Here is a 25,300-nt window from a genome sequence, read left to right on the forward strand (position 1 = left end):
AGAGAGAGGGAATTAAATGAAATGACAGGTGAAATATTTTTTTCCTGTGTGAAATAATCTGAGCTCAAACTATTTTCTGTCAGCTTCCCTTTTGTGCTGCTGCTATTGTGGCAGCACAGGTGAAACAAGAGCTCATGTGCGTATTGTCTGTGCGAGCTGGTGTGTATTGTACGTGCGTGTATGTATGGGTGACCTTTACATTGTGTTTTATCTAGCATTTTCTGGCTCTGGGAATTTTGTTATTTTCCCTTTTGAATCTTATCAGACTAGGAAAGGAAAGTGGAATTTCTCCATCTCTTGGTGTAAAAGCAGTTTGTATTTATCAGCTGAATTGAAAGGATTTTCTCTCTGTTCTTCCTTTCTTCTTAGAATTTGTGGAAGCATGATGTGGGATGGATAAACAACTACAAAACTCTAATGTAAGTTTGCTGGATAATGTGCGTTAGCCATGTGTGTTTTGGGGATTGAATGACAGCAGAGAGGGATACACATATGAGTGAGCGGTCACTCTAGCAGCAGTTTTCCTTATCAGTAATAATTATATAATCTGTAATCATGTAGCAGCGATAAGATTTCTCAAATCTAGTGAGAAATGCTTCACATTTTGCAAGTGTGTTACAGATTTCACATTTTCTAAAATGACAAATATTCTATCAACTAAATATTTCTGTTATGTTTGTTATTTAAATGTCCTTTTAAGCATGTATGTCTCTCTGTGGCTCTCTGTGTAGATGGCCTCTAATGAGCCGGACCTTCCTGCCCTCTCCGGTGACCCCCAGCCTGGTGACCTCATTGAGATTTTCAGACCAGCCTATCAGCATTGGGCTCTCTACCTGGGAGATGGTTACATCATCAACTTAACTCCTGTTGGTCAGTAAAAGAGTTTCTAACGTAAAACTTGCAGCTATCCTCACAAATCTGACATAAACCCGCTTTATATTATGTTTTAGACTGAGGTTAAGAGGCTCACATTACAAACCACATCCTGATCCTTAATTAAATTAAAAAACTATACACTAACTTATTGGAAGTTACATGTCTACTTTTTAATGCACAGGTACAATAAACAATCTGCACTTTTCTAATTATTCTAAATATTCTTAACTATTTAAACATCTTTCAGTATCCTGCTCCATTTTCACACTATGTGTACGCTAATTTAAACAACTGTACAGTACTCTGCTCTGGTAACTATTGTCCATGATGTAAATATGTAAAAATTGTGCTTCTGTTCTGTGTCCTGCTCTGTTTGTATATGTGTGTTTTTGCTGCTGTGATACAACCAAATTTCCCCTTGTGGGACAATTAAAGGATTATTCTTCTATTCTAAATTAAATAATTCTCTATAATATAGAGAATTATTTAATTAGAGAATAGTTCTCTCTTGGCTCTTGACGGAGGCGGTCGCATTCTTCTCCCTCTCCCTTATCTTTCCTGCTTGGCTTCTCATGTCTTTTGTATAGTCAGGGCTCTAGAGTGCGACCAATTTGGTCGCAAATGCGACCAAATTTTTCCGTGGTGCGACTAAAAAAAAACATTTGGTCGCACTGGTGCGACCAACTGTTACCAACATTTGGTCGCACCTGTTTGGGTAACAAAAAAAAATCTCTGCAACTCTCCATGTGGTCAACAACAGACACACATTATGCCCCTATCGTGGACTAAACCAATCAGAGATAGTCAGGGGCGGGACCTCTCTGATTGGCCGTGGTCCAGTGGAAAGTGCAGGTAGAAGAGGGAGGTGAGTAGCTTTAATAAGGCGATATCAATTCATTAACGGATTCCACACAAAGACGTAAACACAGAGCGACCCGACGCATCAGAATCAGCTTTGTCTTTCTCGGCTTTCTCACCGGACGGCCCGCAGACGGACACGCTGTCGGAGCTTAGCGATTCTGATGCGTCGGGTCCGCGCTGTGTTTCCGTCTTTTTGCGCTGATTCTGAGCTGCAGGTTTTGTCTCTCCAACCAAAATTCGCTGAGCCAAAAAGAGCAGCAACCTGCGCTTCACATTTGATCAATGTCGTCATGAATTCCCTCTGACTTTTGCTGTTTTGCTTCCACCACGATAAAAATTACACTTCCTACACAGCTCCCTGTGTGTACTTCAAGAACAGTTTGCCGTCTCAAATCTCTGTTTTCTGGATTATTCATTCGCTTATTACCCACCAGTCTACCGTTGTTTACAGCGCTGTCTTTTTCTTTTTTCATGTAAATGACGTCCGACAAGAAAGCCTAATTTCTGCTGTTCAATACTAAAGAAATTTAAACTTCTTAAAATTATGCAAAATTGCAGAATATTGCAGAATATTTTTAAGGTTATCTGCTATAAAAAGCCAGACCAGGAAAATCTCCTTCATGTTTTTCTGTGTTTTATTCTCAGTTACTATGACACAAAGGCATCTGCTGTGATGTTCACAATTCTGATGAAGTCTCACAAGTGTCAGTACTGATAAATGATCAGAATTATAATATTTCTGAATGTCTGAGGCTAAACTGAATCGAATCAGGACTTTAAGAACCGGAATCGAATGGATTATAGAAATCAGTGATGATATCCAGCCCTAGTGAGCAGCCTAGGCCTGAGAGAAGTGGATGTAGCTGTGGGTAATAAGAAAAGATGAAAAGAACTATTGATAACTTTTGTGTTAAGTTAAGGCCTGATCCGTCTGAAATTCATAGCCAGCTCTGACATGGTGCCATCAATCTTTGAATGCTGAAAAAGCAGCAGTGTATCCAGAAAACACACTTTATGCTGCAATAAATGCACTGCCCAAGTGTCCGCTCTCCCCACTGCCTTTCAGCAGCATGCAACAGCAAACAGGTCGTCAGAGGAGGCCAAGATGATGATTAAGTTTAACATTTTCTACAATATTGACAAAGCACTTTAAGCACAAGATTGTTAGTTAATAATTTAGAAATGAATATTGTCTGTATGGACTTCCCCCCAAAGAAGGTGCACATGTAAAACTGCGGTGTTAAGCGAAGCGGTTGAAAAATTTGAGTGCGCCTAACTTTTGTGCCGGTACGCCTAACTTTTGTGCCGGTACGCCTAAATTTTTTAAGTTAGGCGTACCGGTGCGCCCATGTCAAAAAGTTAGTCTAGAGCCCTGTATAGTCTCACTTTCTAACCCTCAAAGAGTTTCTCAGTCTTGTTCTCTAAAACCTAAAGAATTATGGATTTGATCAACTGGTCCCGTAATGGAATTGACACCTTCCTGGGCTTGGGAGAGCCCGATTGTCCTGCAGAGACATTTGCTGCCGGATACTCGATGGTCGGTTGCATCGTGTGTCTGGCGACACTCTCGATGGAGGACATTTAATGACATCTACCAATTCTGAACCATGATAACAGAGTTCTGGCTGATTGGAGCTGGCTCGGACCTGACTTATCGAAGTACAAGAAGCGGCTACAGCTGTTCAAAATCCCACAAGGCTGGCCGACATGATAGACAATGGGCAGGGCTGTGAATACTCAGACTGTGTTTTGAACGCAATATGGATAAGATCTTGGAGAAGAACAACGGGAATTGAGAGAATTGGTGACCAGTGATGGACATTAGACCAACTGTAAAATTGGATGCAGTTGTTCACACTAAACCTAAACATTCATCATCTTCACTCATGCGGCTATCCCACTGCCGCCAGCTGAAGGCCTGCCAGGGTCGAAGCTGACTGGAACAACAAAATTCTCCATGATAACAGGATTGTTGTCAGAACTCTTTGTCCCTACTTCAAGGCCATCCATGCTGATCGAAGATTGTTGACTTTTGCTTAACCGGGTGAAGGGACACTTTCTCTTGGTACACTGACACAGACCTACACTCACCCCCCACCCCCTCCAAACGCCTTCAAAGCTTATGTCTTCCATGTTGTGAGATGTGATGATTTATGTGCTGAGGTGTTTTTTTCTGTTCTCAAACTGATCTCCCTGTTGGAGCTTGGTCTGGGGGGAGTTATTTTTTCTCCTCGTCTTTCCTCATGTTGTGCATTTTCCACTGTTATACCTCTCTGACCTGTCTTCCCCATGTGATGTTTGTCTAATGTATGTATGGTCGGAAGGGTAAGATGGCGCTGGCAAAGGTCGGCAGCCTTAACCCAATTTCCCTCGGGGTCAACCTTCAGGATCAATAAAGTTTTATTGAATTGAATTGAATTGAATTCAGATTAATTTTAGCTTTGTTTATTTCACTAAGGCCTGAGCACTTCATGACTCCTGAGATGTCGTTTATCAAATAACTGAAGGAAGAGTGAAAGGAGGTTAAAAATGAATATAATACAACTTCGTTGACCTGTTAAACTGAAATACCCACTCTGACACCACTGTGCAGTGACTAGTAACATGTAACATGTACAGTAACATCTAAACAAATTCAGGTGTGAAAATACTGATAAATCACTGATTTGTGCACGAAATGTTTGTATCCATGAATCATGCACACATTTTTGTGTATGCACTGTTAGTAAGTGAGGGCCATTGTTCCAGATGCAGCTTTGCAAACCTAAACTCTCCTGTCGTGTTCATTTTTAGAGAAAAGAGGCTTTCTCTTGGCAAACTATTCATACTGGTTCAGTATTTTTCTAGCTGTCATGAATTTTAACATTCAACATGCCAACTGAAGCCTTTAGTCTGAGATGTAGCTCTTGGGTCATCGTGGGGCTATGATGTCCACTCCTGGGAATATTGTGGGATCGTGTTTACAAACGTCTGAATGCTCCAGGCCAGCAAACTGCAGAAACCTTATAGAGGTGCTCACACTTTTTGATGATTGTGTGCATTTCCCAGGGAAAGAGCGAGGATGTTCTTAGTTTTTCACAAATACACCCAGAGTCCTGTAAAAATGTCCTTTTTCATAGTGAACTGCATTCACTGTGAAACGTGCTGGGATAACATATCACAATTTTCACCCCCTTTTAACCAAAACTTGTTTTTACCCTTTTTTGACAAGCGTGTGGCCCCTGTTATCTGCAGATGTTGGCATCCCCTCCCCCTGTTTCATACTTGAAAACGTCCCCATTTCTATCCGGTCTTTTAGTCTGACGTCATCAGCTGTTTCCGGGTCCAAACTCCGCTTCAGGTCCCAAAGTCAAACGAACACTGTGGTATAACTGAGCGTTACAAACTGTCTAAATTCTTTCATCTTTAATAAAATGATCAGCGTTGCTGCTTTACCAGGTGTAACAATTCAGTTTAACATCCAGGCATCCATGAAAACAGAATTTATTAAATTTAACAGAGTTAGAAGTTAGCTCGCCAGTTTCCACCTAAACATGATATAGCATGTTCTGACTGAGAGATTTTTAAAAAAAATGAAAACGTACAGCTCAGTTGACTGAAGTTTGGTCCGTTTACAGCATCCTGTGATTGCATTTGTCCCTAAACATCGGGAACCCTCACGTTAACTTTTATCGAGTGGACAAAAGTTAGCGTTCATCCTCCAGCTTCACTGTGCTAATGTGTATATATCTGGTCTTTAAGTCTGCCATCATTAGCCTTAGCCTACAGAAGAGCCTTTCTTCTCTTCCCTTTGACAATTTAAATTAAAATCATCTCCTTCTTTCCCACAGATGAGAGCCAGGCAGCCGCCATGTCCAGTGTGAAGTCTGTCTTCAGCAGGAAGGCAGTGGTACGCATGCAGCTACTGAAGGAGGTGGTGGGAAGTGACTCCTACCGTGTCAACAACAAGTATGACCACAACCACACACCCCTCCCTGTCTGTGAAATCATCCAGCGGGCACAAGTCCTCATTGGCCAGGAGGTCTCTTATGACTTGCTGGGGAGCAACTGCGAGCACTTCGTTACCCTTCTTCGTTACGGGGAGGGGGTGTCTGAGCAGGTCTCTCACTGTTTGTTCTGCTTCTGTCTGGTGTGTCACTAAAAGCGACTAATAAATCCAAAACATTGGCCCTGTCATAGTCTCACATTGTCAAACATTTAAAAACATTGACCAAAGTGGCAAATCAGAGTGAACCTTAACATCAGGGATTTATCCATCCCAGGGCTCTACTATACCACTAAAATGAAAACATGATACTTTGTCCCAAAATATAATTCGTAATTCTATTTTTCACCCACATATAATCTTATAATTGCTTTAATTATGACCACGGTCTGTATTGAAAACAACGACATCCAAATCTACTTTAAAGCTTTGTTTAAGAGCCAAATACTTCCTGCCAAAGCCTTAATCTGTACACAACAAATCGGCTTTGAATTAAATAATCAGCTCAAAACAGTTTACGGGAAAAAAAAGGTTTACTGTAAATAAATGTGGTGCTTGTTGTGGTGGTTTGCCTGCTTCCTCTTATAAGTTAGACAAATCTGAATTACAGACTAATGAGTTAGTCCTGTTAAGTTTGGAATCATGCTGTATTGTGAATATGCAATCAAATCAATCAGCCTCTGCTGCTCCTATTCTAACCCGCAGTCCACGCCCTGCCCCTCCTTCTTGTCTCCACAGGCTTCACGAGCCATTGGGGCCATCAGTTTGGTGACGGCAGCAGCCAGTGCCTTCTCTGTCCTGGGACTGATCAACACACGGTCCAGAAACAGGCCTTTCTGACAGCTGTCGTCTTCACTGAAGTGTTTTCCCTAAATTCATTTGGCTGTGATAAAAATAACAAAATAAACATTGATAAAGATTTAAAAAATGATGTTATGTTTATTAACAAACCCCATATACTATTACAATATGGCTGCAGTTGTTTGTTGATCCAGTCTTTGTTGTAGGCGGGAGTTGTGAATTATTTGACCAAATTATTTTTTTTAACCCATGGAGCATTAATCATAGTTTGATGGGGTTAGGTTAATTGGTGAATCTAAATTGCTTGTAGGTGTGAATAGTTGTCTGTCTCTTTGCGACAGATGGGTGACCTGTCCAGGGTGTACCCCGCTCCTTGCCCTATAGCAGCTGGGATTAGCTCCTGAAGAGATGGATGGACAGAAATGTATCATCACCTTTGTAACTGAAAAACTATAAGCACGCCGGACACCAATATAGGCCAGAGTAAATACTGTAGATCCCTGTTTTCTGTAATTTCAGCAAATCAACCCTTTTTAGTGCATGGTGTGTTATTTTCACTTCATTAATTTTTGATCTGTAAAGAGTGATGCCATTAGATGAAAGCAAATAAAGGGTAATGGGGAGTTGTTGAATGAATTATTTTACGTTGCTCAGACTGCCATGGTAAATGGCCTGTATTTGTATAGCACTTTACTTAGTCCCTAAGGACCCCAAAGCGCTTTACACTACATTCAGTCATCCACCCACAGGCAAGCTACATTGTAGCCACAGCTGCCCTGGGGCGCACTGACAGAGGTGAGGCTGCTGGACACTGGGCCCACTGGGCCTTCTGACCACCACCAGTAGGCAACGGGTGACACAACGACCGAGACTGTCAGAGTCGGGGCTCGAACCGGCAACCTACAAGACGAACTGCCAACTCTTGAACCACAATCGCCCTGTGTGCATGACAAGAACAGTCCTTCTCCCTCAATAGCAATTCACAAACATGAGCTATTTTTGTGTGTCTAGTACTAATCGTGTCCATATTACTGGATAGATTTATAGCAGCAATGATAATAATAATAATAATGAATACATTTTATTTAAGATATCGTAGTAATGTGTTGTTAACAGCAGGTGGCGGAACATGCGCGAAACTAACAAACAAATCCGAAGAAGAAGAAGAAGTATGACGTCGTAGTCCTGCGCCGGCACGTGTACACGTGCTGTTTTCATAGGCAGAGGGGTGTTTTTAGTGTGTGACATATCTGTGTGTTAAGGTCCGGCGTAAAAGTAAAGCAGCAAATATGGGGAAGAAACTTAAGGTCGGAAAGACCCGGAAAGATAAATTCTACCACCTGGCCAAAGAAACAGGTACCGGAAAACAACACGAGCTCGAGACTGTCGTGATATTAGCATTAGCAGGCTAAAGCTCCGATCGATATAAAGTTGTGGGTTGCCAACAGTCTGCAATCTTTTAAATCTCCTTTTTTGTGTATTTTTTAGGTTATCGCTCTCGTTCCTCCTTCAAACTGATCCAGCTTAACCGTAAGTTCCAGTTTCTGCAGAAAGCCCGAGCTCTGGTGGATCTGTGCGCTGCACCTGGAGGGTGGTAAGCATCCCGTCACCAGACATGCCGTCGTGTGTGGTAACAAAAGGAAAAGAAGGAAACCCTCTGGGGGGAAGCTGGCCAGTAGACCACTTTGCAGTCTTTGGTCATTCGCTTCTGTCACATGTGAACGATCACCAAAGGTCTTTGTTATAACAAGTGGGAGCTGAGTCAGGGACAGAGAGAAGAGAAAAGAGTGTCAGGGGGAGAAAGTCAGTGAAGAGGAGCTGACTGGTGATTGTACAGTTGCAGTTTGTGTAAAGTTGCATTAACGTAGGACCGTGTGTGACCAACCTCGACCTCCTCTCTGGTGAGCGCGACTCTGGTTCACTATAATCACAGACTTTCTTTTGCTGTGATTACAAGATAAAATCCACAAGCCTTACAGAAATGACAATATGGTACGATACGTCATGACGGAAGCGAAAAGGGATAAATGAGTGATTTGTACTATTCAAAATAATTAAAGTTGAATTCAAAATCTCCTTTTCCAGGTTGCAGGTAGCGTCTAAGTTTATGCCTGTTTCAAGTCTGATTATCGGTGAGTGCAAGTTTATCCAATGATAAATGGCTCTGTTTCTGTTATGCTTCTAAAGCAGCTGTAATGCGTGTGACAATACTTCCCTGTAAGAGTGGTTTCTTCTTCTCAGGTGTTGACTTGGTCCCCATTAAACCCATCCCCAACGTGGTGACACTTCAAGAAGACATCACCACTGAGAAATGCAGACAGGTGAGAAAGCTGCTGCTGTTCACAGCATCACTGAAGAAACATAAAATCAGAGATGATATTTCAACAGTAGAGATGTGGACAGCCAACGCTGTGTTTGTGACATGGTTTTAACTGACGAGACACTCTTTCCGTTGTACAGGCTCTCAGAAAGGAGCTTCAGACTTGGAAAGTGGATGTTGTGTTAAACGATGGAGCCCCAAATGTGGGAGCTAACTGGCAGCACGATGCCTTTTCCCAAGGTGAGACGAGACACAACGTCTAGAGATCAGACTGCAGTAAAACAGCATTCGCACAATATGTCCAAAAAATATTTAATTTGGTTGATAAGGATTGTAAGGGGTTCTTTTTTGATACATCCTTACCACTCTTTGATTTTGTGTCTCTGTTGTGCCTAAACTACTTACGTTCATGTCCATTTTCCACAGTATTTGGCATTTAAACCTAATTTTGAAATCCTCCCTTTTTCACTCACAGCTCACCTGACTCTCATGGCTCTGAAGTTGGCCTGTGAGTTTCTTACCAAAGGAGGCACCTTTGTCACCAAGGTGTTTCGCTCCAAAGACTACCAGCCTCTGCTCTGGATCTTCCAGCAGTTCTTCAAGAAGGTGCAGGCCACCAAACCGCAGGCATCCAGGAATGAGTCTGCTGAGATCTTTGTCATCTGTCAGGGTCGGTGTCATTAGCACAACCTTTATTATTTCATTCGCTTTTTGAAGACAATAAATAATGACCTTAATTTTGACCTTGTTCTTGACTAAACCTCACCTAAACCTCCCCCATTGTCATCATCAGGTTTTGTTGCCCCGGACAAAATCGACAGCAAGTTCTTTGACCCCAAGTATGCATTCAAAGAGGTGGAGGTGCAGGCCAAAACTGTGAAGGAGCTGATCCCTGTAAAGAAGCCAAAGGCATGTATACTGACAAGTGTTTGGTCACAATAAGCATGTCAGATCTGGCTGTGATTGCCTGTTATGAAATTTTTAGCTTTTAAACACTTTGTCTTATTTATCAGTCACAAGGTTTAAGACTTACTTTAAGGTACATTTGAGCCCAGAAATGAACCATCAGTGATGAAGCAGCTCTTCTTCTGTTGCAGGCGGAGGGATATACAGATGGAGATCTGACGCTCTACCACAGTTTCACGGTGACCGACTTTCTGAAAGCCGAGAACCCGGTCGACTTTCTGGGAAAAGCCAGTGAGGTGAGCTTTTTTTTTTTTTTTTTTTTGTGTGTGTGTGTGTGTGTGGGGGGGGGGGGGGGGGGGGCTTTGAGACCATCCTGTTAAGAATAAGAACTAAGAAGGAAACTCGTGCTTTTCTTGCTCTGTCTCATTCAGATCACCTTCAACAATCCTGATCTGGAGTTTCACTCAGCAACGAGCAATGAAATAAAGGAGTGTTGTCGTGACGTCAAAGTCCTGGGCCGCAAAGAACTCCGGTGAGCTTTTCCATCTCTCACTCGCCACGTTTGTGCTTCAGTAAGCTGCTGCTATACTGTGCTTGCACATCACATACATCAGATGGTGTGAGAACGTGTTGTAGCATGAAGTGTTGTTAACACGGGCCGTGTTTGCGTGTCTTTTCTCACGTTTGCAGCCTGCTGCTGAACTGGAGGTCCAAGCTGAGGAGATACCTAGCTAAGAAACTGAAAGACGAGGCTAAGCAGCTCGACCAGGAGATCAGGTTTAAAAGAAAAGAAAAAGCAATTTAAATATTAAATCTTTGTTAAAGTGTGTCACACATAAATCATCTCTACATTGTTTTTAGCTTAAGCTCGGATGAAGAAGGGAGCAACTCAGAGGAAGAAGCAGGAAAGAAGGAGGATGAAGAGGAGGAGGGTGAGGACAACGAGGAGGAAGAAATGGTGAAAAAGCTGGCAGAGCTGAAAGCTGAGGAGGTGGCTGAGCTCAAACGGTATGAACCGCTTTAGTTTTTTGTGTTTTTGGTGACATTAAATCCTCATCTTTCCTACTTTGTCTTGATAGGTGCATCTCGCTTTAAAGAGAAGCAACACTTTACTTTTAGTTTCACCTCTCTTAGCTTTTACCACGGATGCAGTTGTAGGGGCAAACCAAGAAACTGTCTCTTGCTGATTTGGCAGGAAGAAGAGGAAACTGCTGAAGGAGCAGCGGAAGCAGAGAGAGAGAGTGGAGCTGAAGATGGATCTACCGGGTGTGTCCATCGCCTCCACTGAGGACTCGTCCTTGTTCTCTCTCGTCTCCATCAAGAAGAAAAAGGTAAACGTCACACGCTGCTTCCCAAAAGCACCAAACTCAAGATCGGAATACCGCTGATTCACACAGAGTTCAAGTACCACGAGCTTTATCACTGAGAAGCGGCTTCATGCTCATTTCTCGGTCCGTCAGGTGCTTGCTGACATATCAAAGGGGGACATGCAGGCAGCGGACACTCTGGTAGATGAAGACGATGATTTTCACCTCTCCGATGAAGATGGCGATGATGCAGATAAAATGTCACTGGCATCTGATTTGGATGACGAAGATCTGGAAGAGGTGGAACGGCGACAAAAGGAGCTGGAAAAGAAAGCACCAAGAAAGAAGTAAGAGGCCATTCAGAGCAAAAGCACTCTGAGGTACTGGTGATGTGGTGCCTGGCTCTGTAGGAGTTCTCTTTAGAAAGGTGTTAAGCACTGAATAGCATGTATACGTGTTCAGTGAGTACAAATGATTATTTTTTTTAGCAGAGTTGGTCTCAAACTAGACTGATTTACTAGAATTGTTATTGTCATTTCATAAGGTTGATGCTTACTGTTTTTCCCTGGAAGCTTAAGTCTGTTTATTTATTTTTTTACCAGAAAGTTAATGCCCAAATATTCTAGAAGAGCTTCAAGTTCACGATTCATTTCTGTGGTTTTCAGAGTAAAGTTTACCAACCAAGAGGAGGAGGATGAAGAGCAGGATGGTGGCTTGGTGGTGGAGCTAGAGGGAAAAGATGAGAAGATGGAGCAACAGGCCGACCTGTGGTTCAGCAAGGTATGTGTTTGACTCGTAACGCAACATCTAAAGCTCAGGTATTGTTCTGCTGCACCTGTTCACTGTGTGATGTGGCACCTGCTTCCTACTTTATATCTTTCACGGTGCTCTGTGACAGCACTGAGCAGCTCCTTCAGTGGGAGACTGCGGCACCCACGGTGTGGGACGGAGAGATTTCGCAGGTCTTTCCTCCCCACTGCTGTCAGACTGCACAACAAAGACTCCAACTGATCAACACACACATTCACACATGTGCAATAACACTAATGTGCAATAATCTTTTCTGGCATCGTTGTATTTTTACTGAGTTGTATATAGCACTTGTATTCTATTTTTATCTTATTGCATATTTTATTCTATTTTATTCTACTGTATATAGTATTTTATTTTATTCTATTCTGTACAGTTGTGTACTGTATTTATTCTTATTTTATTTTATTCTAATTTTTGCTTCATAACTTTTGCACTGTCCACTTCCTGCTGTGACAAAACAAATTTCCCACGTGTGGGACTAATAAAGGTTATCTTATCTTATCTTGTGTGTAAATGTGCTGATGTTGTACCCGTAGGGCATCTTCTCTGAGATCGGCCTCGAAGGAGACGCAGAGAGCGAGCTCAAACAGACCGAGTGGCTCCGGACTAAACAGTCAGGTGTGAAGTGTTTCTCCTCCTCGTGTTCATGTCTTCACACTCACACGTTCACATACATGTTATTTTTCACAGCTTTAAATGAAATTGTGTTTGTGAGGGGCTAGTAGCTATCCTTATATGTATTCTTACTTCTAGGAAAAGGCAAAAAGAGAAAAGCTGAGGAAGACATAAAGGAGGAGGAGGAGCAGCAAGAAGCTGCTCTGCCAGAGGAGGAAAAGGCAGGACCGTCACAGGAAGCTGCAGAGGAGAGTGACAGTGACTCGGATGACAGCAGCGATGATGAAACGTAAAAGCTCATTAAGTGTGGCTCTCTTTAGTCCAGTGTGTTACATAATTAATAAGCTTAGTTTGGTCGCGTAACTGAAAAGAAATCTGCAATATTTCCAATTTCTTAAAACTGTTCTTAACAGCAGATGAACTAATGCTAATATACAGGTAACATGTTCATCGGTTTCCTTTTAGGGAGATTACCAGAATGAAGCAGGCCCGGGGGGCTGGTGGAGTATCAGGAGAGGTCGATGATGACGACGACTTCCAGGTTGTTCCTGTCGAAAGTACCAGTGAGTATGACAGTGAGGTCGTCAGCATCCCCAAACACTTCTCGTCATCATCTAAATGTCGCATATAGACATTTCTTTATTTATGCACATTTGGGCTCCAGAACAATTAACAGAGCTCATCTTATGGCCAAGTTTGAAGCCCTACAAAGAAACTATGCTTTTGCCAGGCAGCACATAATTCTCCAATCTTCTAAATTGTTTGCTTGTCAGTTTTCAAGTGCTGAAACTCTTCTTCAGTGCATCTTTGCACTCAGTGGTGAACCTTTAGTCTGCCATCTTTAGGAAGAGTCAGTCAGGTTTCATGCTTGGTGAGCGCCCCCTGTTGCACGGTGCTGCGTGCTGGCACCCATCCATTTTGGTGTTGCACCTCTCAACTCTTTTGTAACCTGAAATATTGCACTGCTGCTGCCACAGCTGGGTTGAAAACTCATTTGAATAACCCGCATGGTTTCCAATAAAAGTGCTCTTAAGTTAAGTAACATGCACCATTGCATCTCAGCAATATTTGATATGTCTCTATGTCCTATCTCATGCTTTAGAGCTTATATTCTGTTTTTAGCCTGTGTGTGTGTGTAACTCTGCATGACTGTTTCTTTAGGTAAGAAAGCTAGAATCCTGAGTGCAGAAGGCCTGGCACTCGGCGCTCAGATCGCTACATCTAAGAAGAGGGCAAGGGACCTGGTGGACAGCTCCTTCCACAGGTGTGTGCGCTTTGGATCTTTTTCCATTACGATCCAGAACTAGCTAATGTGCGTGGTTGTCATAGCAACGCTGCTGAGTGTCCTGTGACCTTATTAGTATACAACACGAACGCTATAACAAAGGTGGATGTCAAAGTGTTGATACACCTGGGAGGGCTGTTCTATATGATGAAATATGTCGGATGACGACATGAAAACATCTGTCGTTTCATGTTACGCGCTTTCGTTTGTTTCGTGGTGTCACAAAAAACCCGTACACGGCAGTATCTTGTTTTTCTCTTCTACCACCTACGCAACAATCACGTGAAGGAGTGTGGAGAGGGTTTACGGATGAGAAGAAAAGAGCCGTCAGGTGGTCAAAATAAACCTTAGGCTCAAACGTTAGAACAGGCTTTTCCCTGCAGCACGCCGTGTAATAAATACTCAAGAAGAAAATGGCGGCCGTTACAACTTATGTCTAAAAAAATATAGTTTTATGTATCAGTCAAAACACTCGACTCCAGGTGCACGACGCCCACACTTCACACAGGTTGAGTTGCCCGAGATTCACAGAATTTACAGAAAACGCACCGTTTTATGATTTATATCGTTGTCGGGATGAGAAATTGTTATATGGAGATTTTGGTCAAATGACACAGCCCTAATACCTGGTGCTCCGTCTGTGGCTTTTCGGCAGACTCTGGGACCATGGTGTTGGTTTTTTTTTTTTGTAGCCATTTCAGGTTTCAAAAAGGGCAGTTTTGATTTGGAAGGAGACGCTCTCGCGACTCATCGAGTGACGCCTCTGACCAGCTAATCGGTGGCACGCACTCTGACGGCATCACATTTTAGTACCTGCTCGGATTGCTTGGAAGCCCAGTCGAGCAGTGGTACCGGGTACTATGACCTAAAACTTTGCTGAGTCAATCCCAATAGGTACTAATGGAAAAGAATCTGCCTTTCAGATTGCTGATTGCATCTAACGATGCGTATACTCGGGTTAACATTTGTTTTTGACAAATAAAGCTTAAACCTGCTGGAATGAGTGAAGATCACGAATAACACCTTGTGTATGCCGTTTCAGGTTCGCCACCTCTGACGAGCCGTGGGAAGTACCGGAGTGGTTCCTCGATGATGAACGGAAACACCGGAAGAGGCCGGTGCCGGTCACCAAGGAGATGGTGGAGGAATACAAACAAAAATGGAAGGAGATCAATGCTCGGCCAATCAAACGAGTTGCTGAGGCCAAGGCCAGGAAGAAGAGAAGGGTAAAACACTCGTAACCCGAGGAGCTTTTCGAAGTAATCGGTGTATTTCCAAATGTATTAATTCCCCCGTTTCTTTTCAAGACGTTAAAAAAAATGGAGCAGGCCAAGAAGAAAGCAGAAGCGGTTGTCAACACAGTGGACATCTCTGAGAGGGAGAAGATGGCTCAGCTGAAGAGGTATGTCGTCACATCTGTGGGGCTGCGAAGACGAAACTAACTGGCTGTTTTACCCAGGAGAAAATTTCAATACTGTTTGTTTCTTTCAGTATATACAAGAAAGCCGGCTTGGGGAAAGAAAAGAGAGAAGTAACATACGTTGTGAGCAAAAAGGGCGCTGGGAAGAAGGTGAGACGGCCTCCTGGTGTCAAAGGAGTCTTCAAGGTGGTGGACGGGCGCATGAAGAAAGATTTGCGGGGAATGCAGAGAAAAGAACAACGCGCTAAAGGAGGCAAAGGAAAGCGTGGAAAGGGACGACAGGCTAAGGGTGGCAAAGGAGGGGTGAAGAGCGGTAAAGGGCGAAAATGAAAATGCATTTGAGTTTCTGCTTTTTGTTATTATTATTCGACTCCCTGGACTCGTGTTATAACTGAGCATTTGTGGAGCTTGGTGAACTAAGATGGTTCAGTTTTGGCTCCTGTATCACAGACAAAATAAACTTGAGTCTCTGTTTTGGAACCTTTGCTGGATTTCTTAAAGCCCTGGAGACCTCAGACATGTCTGGGAGATGTGACATCCAGGTTTTATGTATACATCTTTGTGAAGATGTAGCTGATTTGCCTTGAACCCCTCGAAGGAAGAGGATTCACTGAACAGCTTAACTGTAAAATGCAGTAAAAGTTTATTGATAAATGTTTGTCTTGTGTAAATACCAATCTTTGCAATAAAGTTTTTGTTCAGATTGGTTGTTCAAGCATTTTTTAAAAAAACATTTCATCCTTTTTCTAATGCAGCCACAGTTATAAAAGTGCAAAAACATCTGTCTTAGACTGTACAGGCCAAGCAGGAAGCGAACACAACCTGATGAATGACCTCTTTTCTATTTCAAAAAGGCGCGAGTACTTCCTGAAGTCTGAACTGCACAGAAACATCTGCTCAGTGTCCTCGGTCATGCTGGATGCTGCAGAAACACTAACGCTGCTGTGACCTAAATAAATAAACTACATTTTTAAAATTTCTATTACCAAATTGTGTGTAAGAAAGCAAATCTGCTCAAGCACTTATTAGGATTTCTATGTCTTGATGCATTCTCAATCATCCAGGAAAGTAAATCTCCAAAAGTTGAATCTGTTCATCTGGACGTAGCGTTTTGTGGGAGAAACGTTTCGTCACTCATCCAAGTGACTTCTTCAGTCTCAGCTGACTGCAGGTTTCAATCTTATAAACAGCACATTTGCATAATGACTGAAACCAGCCCACTGAAGGAACAATGGGCTGTGAGGTCAGTTCCTTAATCATAATTATGCAAATTCCCATGACCATTGATCAACAATCACTGATCAATGGCCATGAGTACCATTCACAGAGAGTTGGGGAATGGCTGCAATCACAGCATTGTAAGATGGTGACAGATGTACCCTTAGGCCCCCTCCTCGATTCAGAGATGGTCTTTCCCTTTTCACGTAAATGGCCTCCTTGACTCCGCGCTCAAACCAGCGTTCCTCCCTGTCCAGGATGTGTACATCCTCATCATTAGGATTTCTAGTACCTGATACTTTATCCTAATTTCAGTTTATGTGTAATTGTAAAAAATGCTCCTGTATGTTTACTTATGAAGTTGCATGTGTGGTTGAGCTGGTTTTTAATATCAATACTACGGCTCTACCAAAATGGACTGTTTTTTTCCCTCCCAAAACTACATTACCCATGAGCCTTCAAACTTAAATTGCGTCACGTGGTTGTACGGTAAAGCTGTTCCTTTTGCTGAAAGGTCTGTTATGTTGTTTTGTTCAGTATAGACGGTTTAGTTTTAATATGTGACCCACGCCTCAACCTGTCATATTACCGTAAACGTCACGTTTTATTCAGTGAGTCTAAAGTTGCTTTAAAAATTAGCTTTAAACTTAGCTAACGTTGCTAGCTAAAGTTGTGCACACCTGTGCTTGCTTTCACTGTCAAGGCTCTAACTCTGGTTAGGAGCCTGTCTTCTCCCGGCCAGGATGTTCTTTATTGCTTTGTTGTGGAGCCTGTCGCTCACTGCCGTGGGCCAGCAGGAGGACAACGAGTGGCTCGACCCTTACGATATGCTCAACTACGATGCTAGCACCAAAACGATGAGGAAGCCTACTGAGGTTGGGAGATTGTTTACTCTGACCCAGCTACATTTGGCACGGTTCTGATCACTGTGAAGACGTTGTGTTGTCCAGCTCTGACACTAAGAGTGTGTATTTGCATCGCAGCCAGCAAGCTATGACAACGTGGGCACTAAAAGAAGAGAGTACAATCAGGACTCCAGCCAGCCCGAGCTGACGTCCTGCAAAGAGCAAGTGGAGGACTTACAGAAACAGGTTGGTGTTTTGAATAAGAAATCAGGCACAATGCATATTCAAGTTTTCCCCCATTAAAATTGAATGAGTTAATTGAAGGTGTAGAACTGAATAACAATTTCCAATTTGTCTAACAGTATGGCTCCAGGCTTATTACTTTCTTCTCATTGTTAGCACAACTGTTGACACGTTTTACACTCCTGAGTCAAGCTCTGCGTTCAAGCTTAGAAAACAATTTCATGTACCTTTTCTAAACAGAATTGTGTGGAAGGTTTAAGGAGTCTGGAAAGTTTTTTTCTGAGGGACTTTTGAAATGTAGCCTCTAAAAAGAAACTAAAGTATGATCTGAGGATCAGGGATCGGCCTAGCAGCACTCTCACTTTCTATTAATTAGAGTCAGACTTACAGATACAGACATCAAGAGTATCAGGACATTACCATAGTAAAAGTCGGGCTGTTACTATGGTGTCATCACATAGTTTGCCTATCACATTCAGTCACATTTTATGTATACATGTGCACTCACTGTGCATGTTTTATTAGGTACACCTTGTTAGTCCTGTGTTGGAGCCTCTTTTGCATTCAGAGCTGTCTTATGTTCAACAAGGTTCTGGAAACATTTCAGTTCCACCACATCCCAAAGGTGCTCTATTGGCTCGAGATCATCACTGAATGTACAAGAAACTAATTATACATGATTTGAGTTTTGTTACTACTTCTAGAACAGCCATCAGTGGGTCAGCAACAAGACTCGGGTAGGCTGAGATGTTTAAATGATGGCGAAGTGTGCCAAGAAGATATCCTTCATATCGTTACACCACCACCACCAACCTCACCGATTTTTAAAAGGCAACAGTTGGCTTGTGCTTTTACAGATGCTCTTCTGCATACCTTGGTTGTAATAAGTGGTTATTTGTTGCAGTCCTATCAGCTCAAAGCAGTTTGGCCATTCTTCTCAGACCTCTGACACCAACAAATCATTTTCACACAAAGACTCCTTCACTGGATATTTTCTCTGTTTCAGATCATTTTCTGTAAACATGGTTTTGTGGGGAAATCTCAGTAGATCAGAAGTGTCTGAAATACTCGAACCAGCCTGTCTGTTACCAACAACCACATCGTGTTCAAACTCACCTTTCTTCTCCATTCAGATGCTCAGTTTGAACTTTAGCAGATGTATGCGAGCAGAAAGGATGTCAGCTGATTACAGTATTGGGATTTTATACTCTGTGTTGAGTGTTTATACAGTGTGGAGTTGCTGGAGACATTGGATATACAGTGACTTGCGTTGCCTTAAAACAGGACCACTGGTCTTTCCCATAAACCCTGAAGCTTGGACTGGGAAACAGAAATGTATTCAGTGCAGGCGCTTCAGATATTCTGCTTTTCCTTCATTCAGAATGAAGATCAAAAGAAGACGATTAAGCTCATCTCACAACAGCCAACATGCAGTCCAGTGTTCAAGCGATTTCTGAGCAGACTGTTGAAGGAAATACAAAGAGTGGGCGCGGTAGGTGGTCATCTCATGTTTTATGGTGAATTATGAGATTTTAGTTGAACATATTGTGCCATAATTTTTATTCTCTGGTTCAGTAATTGGCCAAGTGTCATAAATATTGCAATTTTAAGACACTTGCTCTAATTTCTCCCCAGCCCAGTGACTCCACAGATGTATTTTTTGATGCCAAAGTCAAACTGTCCAAACAAGCCATGACAGAGATCCAGACACTTCTGGAGGGTGAAGACAGATGGAGAACAGGCGCTCTGGACAACGCCATCAGTCAGATACTCGTGGACCTTAAACCGCATGATTATGAGGCCTGGAAGTGGCGATTTGAAGACACCTTTGGGGTGGAGCTGGACACAGTATTAAAAGTAAGTTTTTAGTAGTTTTTACCTCTGGCCTCCTTCTATTCTGACTCTTCTTAATGCTTCTGCTGTGCTTTAATGGTTTCTATTTTCTGTAACCACTCAAACTGTTCTCTGCTCTCTCCTCCAGATTGGATTATTTATCCTGATTATAGTAGTCATTATCAGCACCGAACTGTGGACAATGATCTCCTGGTTTGTGCAGTTCCGACGACTGTTTGCCGTCTGCTTCTTCGTTAGTATTATCTGGAACTGGTTCTACCTGTACAAGGTAAATAGGAGCTCCTGCAGTTTTCAGTGGTTTCAGTTTAGCTGTAATTCAGTGCTTTGATTGTAAAATACAATGTTTTTAATAAATATGTATATTTTGTTCAGATTGCCTTTGCTGAGCATCAAAATAATATAGTGAAGATGGAGGGCTTTAATGCAAAATGCACTGGGGTGAAGAAAATTGACTGGAGTGACAGTTTGAAAGGTATGCAATCACCAAGCACGAACAGTCACGGCATTCTGTGAAAACCTCCTGCATCTAAAATATTAACTGGCTGAGAAAAACATTCCTTTTTAGAGCATATTAAATATTTTTTAGAGCCTATTAAATATTTTTTAGAGCGTATTAAATATCATTTTGAAATACGTTTCACTGCACAGTCATGAGATGGAGAGGAATTTAAGTCCCTGTGGAGTCATTGTGCAAACTCTGAAGTCTCAGCTGCTTAAACAGTTTTAGACTCCAGCATTGCTGTTTTGCATATATTAAGCGTATTTGGCTCATAACGTCTGCCTAAGCTTGGACCTGTATTTGGTATCCTGCAGAGTGGTTTAGAAGCACCTGGACTCTTCAAGATGACCCTTGTAAGAGATATTATGAAGTTCTTATGGTTAATCCCATCCTGTTGGTACCTCCAACCAAGGTAGGTCACTCTTTGGAATGTCTGTTAAGGGTTATTGAGGTTTTGCGGACACATCACCACTAAACACGTGGTTTTAATTTGGCTGCCATTTTGGACATGTGACAAACTTGTTGACAGCATAGAAGTGAGCGAATAAGTTGCCAGTCACACACTGCCCACGACCATACGACAACCTCCAGTTGTGAAGTAAAAAGTACAAATTTTGAAATTGCATTTTGAAACATCTTGGCTGCAGCACTGAAGCACAACTTTTGCTTCCATTTCCAGTTTGTGTCACACTTTTTCAAGTTGTGCAACTGCTCGGCTATTAGTTGGCAAGTTGTTGCAGACAAACGTGAAAAATTACAGCCACTGTGGCAAAAACCAAAGTTGTCACCAGGAGGATTTTGGTACAGCACATTCTTTACACCGATTTTACCCAGCAACCAGTCTACCTTGTTCTAACTGCTATATATTTTTACCATGGCAAGTTTTCTCAAACTGTGTTCCTTGGTATGCGCTTGAACTTTGTTATGACCTAGACATCCTTCTCTTTTTAGGCAATCTCCGTTACCATTACGACCTTCATCACAGAGCCACTGAAGCACTTCGGACAGGGAATCAGTGAATTTCTTCGAGCGCTCCTCAAAGATCTCCCAGTTACCCTGCAGATCCCAGTCCTGCTCACTATCGTGATCGCCGTTGTGGTACAGATTGTCCCCTTTTTCACATTAATTCACATTATGGAGCTTGCTTTGTATACACAGCGTTATTTGCATTAATAAAGCAATACATTGTATGTCTTTGCTTTGTATATATAAATATACGTTTGACTCTTCTACAGGTGTTCATGTATGGAAGTGTGCAAGCAGCCTTCCAGCATGGCATCATGGCGCCTCTACGCCGCCCTCGAAGGGATCCACCACCACCAGAGCTGGAACAACCGCAAGCGCAACCTTGCCTCAGGATCGAGGACCGCGATCATTTTGCAGGAGGGGATGCACCTCAACAGCAACATGCCCTAAGGTACAGAGCTGATGAAGCCAGATTAAACAGAAATGACTTGCATCAGAGGAGACCCAACAGGCAGTGGGTCGAGACTCTAGGAACTGCTGAGGATGAGCCGGACGCTGAGCGGGCCAAGGAAGTTCCTGAGGCAGACCAGAATCCGTCTGTTGAGCTAGATTCAGAAAACCAGCAGGGAGCAGAAGAACGGCCACCAGCAGCAAAGGATAACAGCGTTGGTGCAAACGAAGCCAAATCGGAGCCAAAACCTGCTGGGTCAGATTCGTCTGAGTCGAAGAATAAAACTTCAAAAGGGAATGAGAACCTTTCTCAAGATCAACCAGCTAGAGATGTTGCACTGCTCAGACCTGAGCTCCCAGAAGTGCAGCCTGTCGATGAGGTGAGCCCCCCCTTTTTTTTTTTTTTTTTTAGATTTTTGTTTATATTCAGTAGGGCTGCCACAAACGATTATTTTGATAGTCGACTAGTCACAGATTATTTTTGTGATTAGTCGACTAATCAGATCATGCATCCATTGGACGTAAAACGTACAGCTTATTGCACCAGCATGCATCTGCTCTTATATAACTATCATTAGCTTACAGCTTTAAGTGTTTCAGGTATGTGCTAACTAAAAATAAAGACAAGATGATAGTTTATTAAATTTAAATGAAATTTGCAGATTGTTTCGGTGGAGTTTAATAAACTCAGCCGTCTGCTCCTTGCTATCTAAAATATAACAGGACACCGGAGTATATTCTCCAGCATCTCACACTTCTGATAATCAGTTGTCTGCTTGACGTTTATTCAGCTGTGTAAAAACTATAACTTTAATCTCAGCCAAACCGATTTACTCAGGAACAAATAAAAGACTGAAAAAAGCCAAACAATAACATTTTTAAGTTATCTAAGTGACTTATACATCATGTTTAACCTGAGTAGCGAAAGACGGCGGTGGGTTTGAAAACGATTTGCCGGGAGTCCGGTGTTCTCACTGGCTCTGGTGAGCCTTGAACCCCGGCTAGCTGTCAAGCTGGTGGGTAACAGACGTCTCCGAAAACGTAGGAATGCTTTTGAAAATATGTGGTGTCTTGATAAACTGAGCAGATATTTGAAGTTTACACAGTTCTCGCCTGAAAATATGTTAAACTTTTATTTTGTGACCCAGAAAGAATAATAAGAGTAATATTAAAACTAACTAGCTGCCGCCATTGTTGGAAACTGAGCAAGGCCGTGATGGGCCGCGCTATGAATTCTGGGACACAGTTTCTTCTTCTTCGGGGTTTAACGGCAGCTGGCATCCTTGTACATGCAGTGCTGCCATCTTCTGTTTCAGTCCGTTATTACACTCTTAAATCATACTACTTAATCCTGCGTCTTTTGGGATCTTACAAAGCTTCAAACGACGCGTCGACTATTAAATTAGTCGTCGACGATTTTGATAGTCGACGTAATTGTGACTAGTTCACTTCAGTGTTACTTCAGTGTCTCGGTGAAGTTAAATCCTGGATGGCCTCTGACTTCCTTAACTTCAATGAGAACAAAACCGGAGTGATAATTTTTGGACCAAGCAGCAATCCCAGCACCTCTAATTTTAACCTGCACAGTCTTGAGCCTTTTGTCAAATCGCATGCCAAAAATTTGGGGGTTATATTTGACAGCAATTTCACCTTTGAAAAACAAATTAGCTCAGTCGTACAGTGGTCTTTCTTCAAACTGAGGCTTTTATCTAGGGTGAGATCATTTTTATCTTTTAAAAACTTTGAACGGGCGATTCATGCTTTCATTATATCCCAGCTGGACTATTGTAACTCCTTATATGCTGGAGTTAGCCAGACCTGCCTGGCAAGGCTGCAGTTAGTCCAGAATGCTGCAGCTCGTCTTCTGACACATACTAAAAGATGTGAACACATTTCCCCGGTGCTTGCCTCTCTTCATTGGCTCCCTGTCTGCTTCAGAATTTTAAAATTTTATTGTTGACTTACAAAGCCTTGAATGGACAGGCTTCCGGGTATTTGTCTGACCTCTTGCAGACTTATACCCCCCTTAAATCGCTTAGATCAAGTGATCTTTTGCTTTTAGCTGTACCAAGGTCGAGGCTGGTTCATAGAGGCGATCGAGCATTTGCAGTCGTAGCGCCTAAGCTGTGGAATAATTTACCCCTACACATCAGACAGGCTCCCACTGTCAATCTTTTTAAATCTTATCTTAAAACGCATTTTTATTTACTGGCTTTTAATACAGCATGAGAGTTATTTGTTAAATTCATATTTGGTGTTTGCTATTAATACTCTAAGTTATTTTATTAGGTATGTTGTATTCTTGTACAGTTATTTTATTATGTATGTTGTATTCTTGTACAGCACTTTGGTCAACGCTCCTCTTGTAATTAAATGTGCTATATAAATAATTAAGCTATTAAACTATAGTCGACTAATCGTGGCAGCCCTAATATTCACCCAACCAAATTAGACACACAACAGTGGTTTTTAACGGAGGCTAATGTTGTTCTTATTTTTTTAATGCACTCATGGACGGGAAGGTGAATATTCACATGCAACATAAATTGGTAACAAAGTATTTAATGACATTAACATTTCATTTTTCCTGCATTTTTGTCTTTTGTTGTTGTTGTTTTTTTTTTTTTATACCTGCTGAGTTTGTCTTAGTTTTGTTAATGTAGAGCCAGTAATGCGTTATCATTACTGCTTTTTTCCTGCTTTGTATATGTTAGATTTCTGTTGCTACCACACCACTGACGTTTGTTCAACAACAGTGGATTTCAACCCTGGTGAGCTTGATGGAGCTCTCAGTATACGCAGCAATAAAGTGCATGTCAGCGACTGTATCTTCATTACATCATTTTGTTTTTGTCATTTGAGGACGTTTTGCAGCAAATAATTAGTGGCTTCATAGTTGTATAGTTTACACATTTGCAAGTTCCCTGGTTTGATCCCAGGAGGAGACACATTTGATGCTGATGGGTAAACAGCTGTATCAAATTAAGCATGGAGCTACCCGCTGTGGTAACTAAAATGATAACTTTGAACTCCAAATGTGTTTAACGTTTTGTGATTATTATTATCTTTATGTAGTTGAAAATCTCTTAATGGCTAAATTTTAAACGTTTATGAGTGTATTATTTGCTGCTAAAAGTTACTTTTTAGTATGTAATTAATTTGTAATGCATTTCTGTTCTGTTTCTCTGCAGCACCCAGAAGCCTCACTTGAAGACTCCTCACTGCCACGCTCTGTAAATTTTAAAGCTCCCGTCCAGGAGACTAGTCCAGCGGTGGATTAGACGGTGCTCAGTCCTCTTTTGGTGGAAATGATGAATACATCTGACTGACAGATGGTGTTAAAGTGAATTAACAGGATGACGGGATTACCACCACGCAGTGTGGTTGTTTGCTGCTGTGCAGTCACCTGTATGTGGCTATCCATGAGGGACAACTGCTCGGGATAATTGTGTTTTGCTGGCGAATTCTGATTTCCTGCTGGCAAAATGTTTGGGAAATCATGCAGCACCAGGCTGGAACAGTGTTGTTTACTCAGTTTGGTGTTCCTGTGTGCTTTTTGGTGTCTTTGGAATCGTTGTTAAAATTGGAACTATATTTGTCGAGCTGTATAATAAGTCGTTGCTGCAAATAAAAAAGATGTTTTGAATTTTTAACTAGAGCCTGACTGAGGACACATTTTTGGAACTGTTGGGGACTTTTAAGGAATAAAAAGTTCTGAATATGTGGAAATAAATACACTATTACTAATGTTGTTTGTCACTGGGCTGTAAGATACTTTTATGTTTATTCTTTTGAAGAAATGCTACCACACATTTTGGTTTTGCTACATATCATTGATGAATAACTGGCCATCCAGCGATCCGTGTTTTGTGCCAGCTGCGCTCTCACTCGTTCTGTCGGCGCTGCTGGTTTAACCCGATGATGCGCTGCCGCCAATCGTCGGGTCCCAATAAGAAAATCACGCTGCTTGGCCGAGATGGCACCCCTCGGCGGGAGTGCCATCAGCCGGGTTTGGTCGTGCGCGCTCCGTCTTTCC

General features: G+C 42.2%; 3 protein-coding genes across 8 annotated transcripts; all 3 read left to right on the forward strand.

The window, feature by feature from the left end:
• The first annotated feature begins 392 nt into the window (after positions 1–392).
• On the forward strand, positions 393–6,601 carry plaat1 (phospholipase A and acyltransferase 1). Its single transcript, XM_063467147.1, has 4 exons — positions 393–419; positions 732–870; positions 5,568–5,836; positions 6,461–6,601. Exons 1-4 carry the CDS (start codon positions 393–395, stop codon positions 6,560–6,562), a joined length of 537 nt encoding a protein of 178 aa, XP_063323217.1. The 3' UTR covers positions 6,563–6,601.
• Positions 6,602–7,695: 1,094 nt separating this feature from the next.
• On the forward strand, positions 7,696–15,904 carry ftsj3 (FtsJ RNA 2'-O-methyltransferase 3). The gene is made up of 21 exons (XM_063467367.1): positions 7,696–7,879; positions 8,012–8,117; positions 8,609–8,655; positions 8,765–8,844; positions 8,984–9,083; positions 9,319–9,513; positions 9,637–9,752; positions 9,941–10,045; positions 10,181–10,281; positions 10,440–10,526; positions 10,611–10,757; positions 10,945–11,080; positions 11,210–11,403; positions 11,722–11,836; positions 12,406–12,487; positions 12,623–12,773; positions 12,950–13,047; positions 13,646–13,748; positions 14,812–14,995; positions 15,077–15,171; positions 15,261–15,904. Exons 1-21 carry the CDS (start codon positions 7,813–7,815, stop codon positions 15,517–15,519), a joined length of 2,568 nt encoding a protein of 855 aa, XP_063323437.1. The 5' UTR covers positions 7,696–7,812; the 3' UTR covers positions 15,520–15,904.
• Positions 15,905–16,890: 986 nt separating this feature from the next.
• LOC134620929 (chloride channel CLIC-like protein 1) lies at positions 16,891–24,920 on the forward strand. Of its 6 annotated transcripts, XM_063467283.1 has the most exons (13): positions 16,891–17,018; positions 17,111–17,282; positions 17,391–17,498; positions 18,877–18,987; positions 19,131–19,352; positions 19,477–19,617; positions 19,722–19,821; positions 20,163–20,260; positions 20,800–20,946; positions 21,084–21,644; positions 23,787–23,813; positions 23,979–24,035; positions 24,456–24,920. In XM_063467283.1, exons 2-13 carry the CDS (start codon positions 17,151–17,153, stop codon positions 24,543–24,545), a joined length of 1,794 nt encoding a protein of 597 aa, XP_063323353.1. In that variant the 5' UTR covers positions 16,891–17,018; positions 17,111–17,150; the 3' UTR covers positions 24,546–24,920. The 6 variants fall into 6 exon arrangements, 5 of the variants coding, with proteins under 5 accessions (XP_063323353.1, XP_063323351.1, XP_063323355.1 ...); XM_063467281.1 differs by having other exon boundaries at positions 16,891–17,282; XR_010092162.1 differs by lacking the exon at positions 23,787–23,813 and having other exon boundaries at positions 16,891–17,282; positions 23,914–24,035; positions 24,456–24,518.
• Positions 24,921–25,300: the final 380 nt, after the last annotated feature.

Source organism: Pelmatolapia mariae, linkage group LG23 (genome assembly GCF_036321145.2).
Source record: "Pelmatolapia mariae isolate MD_Pm_ZW linkage group LG23, Pm_UMD_F_2, whole genome shotgun sequence".
In the NCBI taxonomy this organism is placed as follows: domain Eukaryota; kingdom Metazoa; phylum Chordata; class Actinopteri; order Cichliformes; family Cichlidae; genus Pelmatolapia; species Pelmatolapia mariae.